We start from the raw sequence: 11,578 nt of genomic DNA, 5'->3' as shown, positions 1-11,578 counted from the left end.
AACATGATTTATCGGTTTGGTCATAACAGGTTTAAGCTCGGGGCTCGGGGCTCGGGGCTCGGGGTGAGTCTTGGGGTGATTTTAATGATTAGAGTGTTACCGGGGATTTTGGGGTAACGGGATATGAATTATTGGTGTTTGAGATTATTGAGACTAGCGGGAATTGGGAAGTGTTAATCATGATTAACGGGATAAGTGGAAAGTACCAATTCTACCCTTGTGATGACTTTAGAGGCTTTAAATGACTTAGGGGTATTTTAGTCATTTGGTTGGATATATATGACTTAGGAGGGCTGTAGAAGAATAGAGCAAAACAGGGACATTCTTCTTCCTTCCCGTACATCACTCTTCCCCATTTCCTTCATTGGAGTCTTGAGTTCTAAGTGGGGTTTCAGGCTAGGGAATTCAAGGGCTGAGGTTGTGGACTTGGTTCAACCATTAAGGAAGGTTCAAAGCTGGTTTTAAGGTGAGTTCTAGTCATTTAATTCAGGTTGTGCTCTGTTTTTCCCTTTAGTTTTTCAGCTTTTGATTCTTGTTGGATAGTTGGAATCAAAGGGAGTTAGGTTGAAGTTTTAATTGGGGTTTGTCTTGGGTTTTGCTAAGGGTGTGATATAGAACCAGTCTAGGGATTGTATTGGAGGTTTGGGTGGTGTTTAAACTGGGTTTGAAGGGTTGGTTCCAAGAGAAAACGCAAGGGAAGAAAAACAGGGGTTTTGGCTGAACTGGAGGTTGCGCCGCGGCATGGCCAGGGAGAGTCGCGGCCCTTGGGGGATGCTGAGTTTGGGCGCCTCTGTTTGAGGGGAGAGCCGCGGCATGGCCAAGGAGGGTCGCGGCCCTTAGTGGCTTTTTGGCCAGAACCATGTTTTTAGCTTGGGGATTCAAGCCTTAGTCCTCGGGGTCGAACCTAGTACCCGGTTGAGTGATGTTTGATGTTCCGGAGGCTAGGTTTTGGTTTAGGAACCCTTTGTTATCATTTTTATTCATGAATCCTATATTTTGGTTATGACCAGGTGACCGTCAAGGAATTTAAAGGTTGATCGTTCTCAGGGGTCGTTCTTTTAATAACTCTCACTTGAACCAGAGGTAAGAAAACAGTGTATGGATACAGTTGCACCCTGTATATGTATATGACATGCATGGTTTGATACTGAAGCATGTTGGTTGATATATGTGGACATGGATTGCATATTAAATGCTAGTGAACGCTGATTACCTGTTTATGGTACTAACTAGTCAGGGACCGACCCTAAAGTCGATGATCATGCATTGAATGGCTCTATGGCATTAATGCTGGACCAACCCTAAGGTCGAAGAACTTATAAGCGCTTGCCTGGTCTAAGACCAGATGTTTATAGCCAGGGTACATGGCTAGGGGACGCTGTCCATAGTTATGACTCTAGAGTCAGGAGGAAGGTTATGTTGGCGACCAATCACCATGCACCTACCCTGATTAAACTTATGAAAGAACCACTTATCAGTTAATCCCTGGTGACCCTATCGTCACATGGCTAGAGGGAGCTGTACCCATCTTTGTGACTTTTGCTACTGTCACCTATCTGTATTGGACTGTTGGTCTTGAATGATTATTATGATCGTTGTTGATATTATGTCATGCTTTATTGTGTTTTCTTGCTGGGCCTTAGCTCATGGGTGCTATGTGGTGCAGGTATAGGGAAAGAGAAGCTCACCCAACCCTGAGTGGAGAGCTTGGACGATGTTTTGTACATACTGGGCCGCTTGACCACCACGGTCAAGGAGTTCTCAGAGGGACTAAGGGTTTACCCTATTTTTGCCGCTTAGGTCGGCGGGGATTGTAAATTTGAAACAGTAGCGACCCTTTTGTATTGTATACAGTTTGTAAACATTTTGAAAGGCTCATGAGCAGTTTATTTACTTAATGAAATGTATCCTTTCCTTTTTACTAGTTTTTCACCTTAACCTAATAATAACAATTAGATCACGTTTTAACCAAAGGACTCGGGTAACGAGTCAAATTTCTGGTTCACTGTTCACAGTAACTGTTCTGGGGTAGCCAGGGCGTTATAGGTATCGACTCCAAGATTCCGAAAAGTCCAAAGCACAACATCTCAACATGTCTTCATGAATCTGTATAGTCCTCTCAAACTGCCCATCGATCTAGGGATGGAATGTGGTACTGAACTTTAACCTTGTTTCCATAGCTTTCTGTAATCCCTTCCAAAAGTTCAATGTGAATACTGACCCATGAAGTCTCACTATCTCACTCATATACAATTCTGCATATTGGTCCACCGGTTAGCTGGTCTTAACTGGTAGAAAATCGGCGAACTTAGTGAGCCTATTCACTATTACCCAAGCAGAATCATGTTGCTTTGTGGTCCTGGGTAGTCCTACCACAAAATCAATTTCTATATCTTCCCATTTCCATTTTGGAACGTAAAGTGGTTGAAGTAACCTTGATTGCCTTTGGTGTTCTGCCTTGACTTGCTGGCATGTCAAACATTTGGCAACAAACTCAGCAATGTTCTTCTTCATTCTAGGCCACCAATACAATGCCTTAAGGTCTTGGTACATCTTTGTCGACCCTGGATGTAAGGAATAAGGTGTTGTATGTGCATCTTTCATAATACTTTCCTTAATCTCATCATTATTAGGCACACAAATCTTATCCTTATATAGCAGGAATCCACCGTTGGACATAGTGAAGTCACCGTTACCACTTTCCTGCACCAAAGCATCTTGCTTCATTAGGGCTTGATCCACTTTCTGTCATTCTCTAATTTGTTCCAGTATGGAGGATTGTAACGTGAGGTTTGCTAGGCCTCTTGTCACAAACTCAATATCGGCGTTTATAATCTCCTTCTGCAGAGGCACCTCTATCTTGCTCAGATCCGAGACACTCCTATTCCCTCGCTTACTTAATGCATCTACAACCACATTTGCCTTGCCTGGGTGGTATAGGATTTTGCAATCGTAGTCTTTCACTAGTTCTAACCACCTCCGCTATCTTGGGAAAATACATTTTATCTTACATTATTTAAGACTTAAATTATGTTAGTGTAAAACCCATTAATTTTAACAAAATACTTATTTCAACTTAATAATATAAACTTTCAGCAACCTTTAGTTTGTTTAAAAACCATAAGTGAAATTAAGCCCAAACATTTTCTCATTAAATAAAAAAAAAAACTTAAATAACAATGTGCACATTCATGGTTACATATTAAAAATATCATTTTTACATATGCATAACTTAGGGTAATAATTTATGCAGTGTACTCACACTATTTATTTCATTTAAAAGACATTTCTTATTTTTAATCAAAAATCCTAGCAACTAATAATTCATTCCAAAATTACAATCTTAGATTAAAATCACATTTTGTTCATAAGAATTAGCATGTATTAATTGAGTAAAAACATAATTTTAAATGTGAAATAAAACATCTTTACATAAAATATATCATTAAAGACATTACCTATGCATTTAAATCATTGTCCCACCAATTTATTCACCAATTATTGTAACACCCTAAATATTTACTATAATTGTAGAAAATAAAGATGTGGAAAAATTAACGTAATAAATTGTAAAAAATTGTTACCTTTTTTATTGATAATTTAAAATAAATATAAACCGGGTTTAGGAAAAATAAATAATAGTCTTTACAATAAAATTAAATTAAAATTGTGCAACATTAAATCATAAAGTTCATAATTTCCCAAGAAAATAACACGCGGTTATACGGCCTCCACATATTCACACCAGTCTTGCTATTGGGAATCCACTCGCCACCGGTCATCTAAGGTTAACTTATTCAGCAAAAATAAAAGAAAGGAATGAGCTTCTAAGCCCAGAAAGGAAAATACATAGAAATTCATACAGAAATCAATCATAAACTCACAACAAATAATTTCACATGCAATACTATATTCATAACAGAAACCAAGGTCATAATCTATCCTATATCACCGTCATACTAAAAATCACACATAGATCTAGATCATAAATTATATCCTGCAATCATAACATTAGTCATAAACACATTATAAATAACAAATCATATAATCACATAGTCATAACAATCATGCCATCGGTCCATACAAGAGTTCATAACAACGCTAATTTACACTACAAGAAAATGGGGTCTTTACCTACCAATTGTAAGTGTAGGTAAAACTAGCCTAATGGTGGGTAATATGGTTTACCTACCAATATTGAATTGGTAGAGATTGGTAGGTAAAAGTTAGTGGGGAAAGAGTCTTTACCTACACTTATTAACACTGGTAGATAAAAGAATCAGTGGACCCCACTAAGTTATAAATCAATTGATGAGTCATCAAATGACGTGTTTGATGACATGGCATCCTACGTGTATGCTGACATGGTTTTTGAAGTTTTACGTGTCTGATGATGTGGCATCCTGCGTGGCATCATATGTGGCATCCTACGTGGTGTCATTTTATTAGCCCACATAGCATTATTTTATTGGTTTGTTACACAATTTATATTTTGTTCAAATTTAATGGTTATGTGTAGGTAAAAGATAATAACAGTTATTTATAAATGTTATATATTAGAAATAAACTAGAAAAAAACCATTCAATAATAAAATGTTTAATGCTAAAATTCTTTATAATGTTCAATACTAAAATAAGTCATAAAGTTATCATTTTAAGGTTACCCCTACCAAAATAAAAAAAACTTCATAAAGTTCATTCCATTCCTCAGTAAATTAATGTAAATAAACTAAGAATCATCTATTATTGGATTCCAAATAGTGATCAATGGCTTCTTTCATAGGAAGTAGAGGTGAAACTTGCCTAGCCCTCAGTTGAGCTTCCACAATAGTATCATTAAGTTCACTGAAATGGAGAAACAAAAAATGACACTAGATTAGAATAAAGCCTGAAAAAGAAACACTAGCTGGTATGAACAGATAAATATTTTTCCTTCTTAGAACAGAAGTGAAATTTGAAATCCTAGAATACATGTCAATCTCCACATTGAGAAGGTTTCATTATCTATAAATCATACATGCTAATGCTAATGCTATATATGAGCATACCTAACAAAGGTTGCAGCCCATTCTTGAGATGTATGAGTTGTTACATGCATGAAATTATGCTGGTGTCTCTTTTCTCTTTCATCAGTTGGCATATTCAAATGACCACGATCACGAGACTGCATTTGATTCAAAACAATGTCCAAAGCATTATCCCTTTAACAATATATTTCTACTTCAATATAAAGATATATTATTTTCTTTATTTCCTATAAAAGAGAAAACAATGAGTTCAATTATAATTAGAATCATAAGTTGTTCTTCAGGATCATTATTTGCCCAAGAAAATTCTATTTACAACATCAACCGGCAAAGCATAGGCTGGATCTATGGCTTTCAATCCTGGATACTCAAGAAGTGAAAGTCCTGCATCAACCATATTTCATGTCATAAAAATAAAATGCAACATAAAGACCATTTAATTAGCACCTAATGAAATTCAGGGCACAAGCCAAAGAGATAACTACACTGTTTCCTAAATTCCTACGTTCAAAATTTCATAGACAAAAAAAAAATGCAAACCCATAGAAGTGATTACTCAACTATCCCCACGTGTCTCTCTCTATTATCTTACCCTTCCTAAACTATGAAATAGTACCAATTTTATAAACAGAACTTATAATAGAGGACAAATAGTTAAATCCGAAATTTTGGCATTACAGATGCTTTCAAAATGCAATGCATCCTAGACTGTTAACTTTCATAGAGAGAGGGCGGCATGAAAATTCAAAAGAAAATGAAAGAACTCAAGTAATTTTACCGGCTACACCAAATTATGTGTGGTAGACATCAACTGCATCATCTGGTCTATCTGAAATTCCTCCATTTTCTACATCCTGAGATTACAAAAATTAACCAAAATCCTCAGAGGTAAGAGTGAAAATGTCCCTATTCCCAACATGATGATCTGAAAGATAAGAGTACTTTGCATAGTTATAAGATTACCTGGCAGTCTAAGATGAACTTCACAAGTTTTTCCTTGTTAATCCAATGTACTCTGTCAATCATGATCAGGCTAGAAAGGACCCACCATGAATAGCAGACCTAGTTAAGAAAACTAATTTAATAGGCTTTAACAAATATTTTTTTCTTTTGCCACTTGAGACTAGCTCAAATGATTCAATGAATAAGTGGAGGTCCAAGATGCAGGGCTCTAAATGTATCTTACAAAAAATAAACAAAGCAATTTCTTTTTAAATAAGAATTCTACATACATCTGGAAGTGTCTCTGGGCGCCCATTAAGACCTCCAGATTTGACTTGCCGCTCACACAACCACCACCCGAGAAGGTCTTTGTCGATATGATGCAGAGACCATGTAATAGCAAGAGCTCCCACACAACAGAAAACTGCAGTGATGGTGACAAAACATCATTGTTATTCTTGACTGGACTAAATTTAACACGCTGACAATAGAAGTAAATCACACGAGGTATAAATCAAAAATCAAAACTTAATAAACTCATATTGCAATAGATTTGTAACTTACTTTGCCCAGCATGAGACTCTCCACCCGGTGTACATCCAAATCCACCATCCAGGTTTTTGCAACTAACTATATACTTCACAGCCTTCTCAACATTAATTTTATTCAACCGATGCACCAATGCAAGGCAGCATATTGCAATATAGGAGAATCTAATGCAATTTAAAGACAAAAAAAAAATCAATGAATACTAACTTCAACAAAACAAGAGGCAAAGAAGAAAATAAGAGACAAGACTACCTTGTATCAACTTCACCCCATTCATCCCCAGAAAATGATCCATCTTTATTTTGCAACCCAGCAACATCTGATTTAATAGCTAAGTAACGCAATAAAGTTTAATTGGACTATGCATTCAATATTCATTACTAATAATTACCAATTTTGCTAAGTTATAAAATCTCATAAGCCAAGTAATCATCTATCCTTTTTTAAGCTAGCAAAGCTACACTACCTCCAGAATGCATAGCCAAAAATAAAATTAAACATTTGTAATAAGATGAAAGAAGATTTCTTTTCAAACTTGTGTAAAAGTAATTTGAACATAAACAAATGGTAAAAAGGATACAATTTGACACCTTCCCAATGTCTAGAACATCAAGCTTGTCAAAGAAGGCTAAAACTTGCACATCACTTAGGGTATACATTACATGTGGATCATGCCCAATGTTACCACCAAAACCACTTGTATAAAAATAAATAAATAAGGCCGAGAAACTAATTAGTGACCACTTTCTCCATAGCAATAACAACTTTAAGTTTTCTGTCTTAATCCATTCCTCGTCATCTAAAAGCCAATATATATAAAAAAAAAAATTCTTCAAAAACATCTTTTTTCAAACCTGACTCATGTTGACAACTTATGAGCCATGAAATAATTTGATCAACATCCACAACATGAAGCTTTCCCAATAAGTCAAGAGTGGTGAGCCCCCAATATGCTCCATTCATTCTCAAATGCTCAATCACCACAGATTCAAATGACCCTTTTTTCTGATTTCAACAAATTTCACATACCTTTAGATATACAAACGCTATTCGATATGAGGGTGTAATTTGGGATAGAACAGACCTTTTCCACTGATACAATGTAATTGGCATGCTTCTCCGCCGCTAACTCTCCCATCTGCAAATTAAGCTTCAGTAACTTTATTTCATTTCCCTTTTATGAGACCTGGACATAACATGTCCGTGTACATATATATATGTGTGTGTGTGTGTGTGTGTGTGTGTGTGTGTGTGTGTGTGTGTGTGTGTGTGTCTGTGACAAAAAGAAAAGGCTTACATTTGAGAAATGAAATTGATCTGCCAAGAAAAGGTTTTACTTCAGTAAAGCACGGTTCTGTAGAGACCTGGTTATTTTATGAAATCAGTGGCGAATCCTGAGTTGGTTTTAAAGAGGCCTCGACTAAGAAATCAAAATACACTCTAGTCTAAACTTCTCTAGCACGCTCTTAAGCAACTTGAATGCATAATAAAAAAAATAGCAACAACTCTAATTTTTATGCTATCAACTATATTACTTTCAACAGCAATATATACATATATATATCATATTTACATATAACAACACAGAGAGATACCATGGGAGAGAGGTGAGTTACCGTGAGTGTAAGTGGGAGAGAGAGATCAAACCCAGCTGTTCCCCAAAGCCCCACAACGTACGTAGATCCCCATCCCCGCCATTGAGCCCGCATCTGAGACGAGGAACACCACGAGCCCAGACCCACACCTCTTCCCCGTGCCCTTCTTCAAACTAGAGGATCGGGCTAGTCGGAATCTCGCCAGAAAGTGCAAGAGGCAGACGGCTTCAGACCATTGGTTGACAGCCCTGGGCAGCGCGTATGGTGGTGAGCTCATGGGGGTCGACGTTTCGAGGGCCGACGGTTCGATTGGGCTGGCGCGTGTACGGCTCCGGCGATGGGACGATGGCCGTTCGGGCCTGGCAGAGGCAACACAATAGTCAGAGAGAGAGAAAGAGGGCTTCGGGGAAGATAGAGGAAAAGAGAAGCTTTATGTTTCAGATTTTTTTTTTATTTACAAATTTTCTTATTTATTTAATTACAAAAAATCTGATACCTAATACACAATTTCTTTTTTATTTAAATTAAAATCATCTTGTGTGTGGCTGAAATAAATACTCAAATATATGTTATTTATATTTTTTCCAACTATGTACACACGTGGCATGCCACATGTTATACATTGTGTACACATCATATTATTTACTCCACATAAGCTTCCAAATATACATTTATAATAATAAAATAATATAATGAAAATAAAAAATGGAGGGAAAATTGAGCGGGAATGGTTAAAAAATTTCCCTCCATAATATACGTAGGTAAAAATCATTACCTACTGATATTATTGGTAGGTAAAGCTATGTTCCGAAATATAATATAATGGACTAGCATTTACCTACTAATATTATCTACCAATAAATATTGGTAGGCAAAAACCTACTTTCCCTACCAATATATATTAGTAGGTAAAGATCAGATTTCTTGTAGTGTTATACTAATCATACAAGATCAAAATATATCCTAGGTCATAGGTCATAATCATAGGTCATAGTCATAGGTAATAATAACAAGACAGTTATAAGAAAAAGATAAGTGCTTATACAGAGGTGGCAATTAAGCCCCAGACATAAGTCTGTCATACAATTTTGGCAACCGAGCCTATCGGACATCACTTAGGTCTGTCATACATTTCTAAACACCTTAGGTCAAGACACACTTATCTTCTTTTTTTGTACCTAAAATGTTAGGGTCATACATATCACAAACTAGGTCATAAACTAAACTTTCTATTTTTCCTTACCTTGAGTGTGGTGCACAGAAACTATACTTGAGTCATTTATATTCTAATCTCGCTTAAAAACCCTATTTCATAAACACAATACCATTATTAAAACATAAACTAATAGATCTAAAACTCAAACACAATAAAAACTTAACTTACACCTCAACCTTGATCTTGAAGAAAAATCATAGATCCTTATTTTCTATTTAAATGCCCTAATCACCAAAACCTATCTAAGGAAAAGGTAATTATCATTTTCCTTTATTTTCCCTAAATATAAAAATATAAGTCAATTAATAATTATACTCAGTCAATCAATCCCTTTGATAATTGACAGCTCACTAATTCCTCTCTCTCTTTCCTTGGTTGTCCATGACTAATAAAGAAAATTATGTTATTCTCGTAACTCTAGGGTCCTGCGATTTGGGGCTGGGTTTTGACCCGTTTCCATTGCGTTTTAGGAAAAACTTTATTTCACAAAAAATGTACATAATTTCATTAGCTTTCTACCTCTATCAATTGGGTCTAAATTAAATATGCACAGTCCAAGTTATGCCTACTTTACTGAGTCTGGGTCTAGGATTACGGGAAATCAAAAAAAGGCAACTCCTTGTTCTACACTTGTTTCCCAATTCTTATTTGTGTGACACAAAAGCTTACCCTATTTACTTTTCCCATTAATCCTATTTTTAATTTAATAAAAATAATAAAACAAAATTAATTAATTAATAAGGGAATAATTATTGATAATGCATGGGAAAATCCTTGCATGCTCATCATTCAATCATGTACATGCACACACACGAGTGCTAAGGTGCATTTCTACTAACCATGCATCTTGGTGTACACACGCAAAGCTCATTTACTTACAAATTAAAATAAAAAATTAACAAAAATAAACTCACATAATTTCTACCAAACAATTCAAACAATTTAAAATAATTTCCTAACACTTAAAAATTAATAAAAAAAATTAAAGCACAAAATTAATTTATCTAAAAACAAAATTTGGTGCACTACAAGTAACCTTAGGATTAAGATCATCGTGTATATAATTATCGTTTAATGTGTTTGATTAATACTAGAAACGGTGTTTAAACAAGTATTAACAAATCACATCTCGTCGAGTTATATATATCACTATATATAAAATACCTTCACTAAAGTGTCCCCCTACACTAGTGACCCGGATCTAGGTCACTTGTATTCATAATACTACCGAACTACACTAGTAGCAATTAATCTAAAGATTCCATAACTTTATTTTACTGCGAACTGCTTTAGATTCTCAATCTCGATCCTTTCATACCAATATGAGATTAAGACCATATAGATGAACTTTGGAATTGTCTAATATTTACTTAATATTATCAACATAATGTCGGACATACTCTATATATATATAATAATTCAAGTCAATTATTTATTTCATTTAAAACATTTGTCAACTACAATTGCTTTAAGGGAACTATTCCCAACACCTAGGCCACCAATACAATGACCTTAGATCCTGATACATATTCGTGGTGCCTGGATGTAATGAATACGATGTAGTATGGGATTCATCAAGGATCTCTCTTTTGATACCCATGTCCATCAAAACATAAATCCGACCCTTGTATCTCTAAGCTTCTTTAACTGTGGGTCCCTCATTTGGCCCTCCACTATTCTTCCCAAGAGAGTGGACTGCAAAGTAATATTGGCCAACTAACCCACTACCAACTCTATCTTTGCTCTGGTCATGTCTTCTGCCAATACCATAAATATTTGCTTTGAGTTGAACAGTTGTCCTGGGTCCTTCCGACTCAAAGCATCTGTCACTAGAATGGCTTCCCTGGGTGATAAATTATCTCACAGTCATGATCCTTTACCAACACTAGCCAAAGTCTCTATCTCGTGTTTAGGTCCTTCTGGGTGAAGAAATACTTCAAGCTCTTATGTAACGACCCAAAATCACTAATATGGCTTAAGGGCCTTGATTAGTGTGTCGAGAGGGCATAATTGGCTTATGTGTGAATTTATTAGCTTAATGCATGATTATATGATAAGCATGTTTGTATGGTTATATGAATGTAAATGTGATTATATGCTATAATTGTGAGAACCACATTATTATGTGGGTAAATCTGCAGCATGCGACTTGAGGCGATCCTAGGGAGCTAGTTAGCGGGAAAGTCACAACGCGGCTTAATACTTGACTTGGGGCAGGTCAAGGAGTATTTTGGTATGAGATGGTTATT

At 35.8% G+C, this 11,578-nt stretch overlaps 1 protein-coding gene across 1 annotated transcript; it reads right to left on the bottom strand.

Annotated features, from left to right (window-relative positions):
* Positions 1-5,803: 5,803 nt before the first annotated feature.
* Positions 5,804-7,901, bottom strand: LOC133816595 (geranylgeranyl transferase type-2 subunit beta 1-like). Its single transcript, XM_062248999.1, has 9 exons — positions 7,816-7,901; positions 7,603-7,656; positions 7,373-7,523; positions 7,099-7,215; positions 6,771-6,837; positions 6,534-6,682; positions 6,260-6,393; positions 5,991-6,089; positions 5,804-5,881 (listed from the first exon to the last, which is right to left on the bottom strand). The coding sequence occupies exons 2-9, from the start codon at positions 7,654-7,656 to the stop codon at positions 5,819-5,821; spliced, it is 834 nt and encodes a 277-aa protein (XP_062104983.1). The 5' UTR covers positions 7,816-7,901; the 3' UTR covers positions 5,804-5,818.
* Positions 7,902-11,578: the final 3,677 nt, after the last annotated feature.

This window comes from Humulus lupulus, chromosome 2 (genome assembly GCF_963169125.1).
Source record: "Humulus lupulus chromosome 2, drHumLupu1.1, whole genome shotgun sequence".
NCBI lineage: Eukaryota > Viridiplantae > Streptophyta > Magnoliopsida > Rosales > Cannabaceae > Humulus > Humulus lupulus.
Note: the sequence above shows the minus strand (reverse complement) of the source record. Positions and strands in the feature narration are given on the sequence as shown.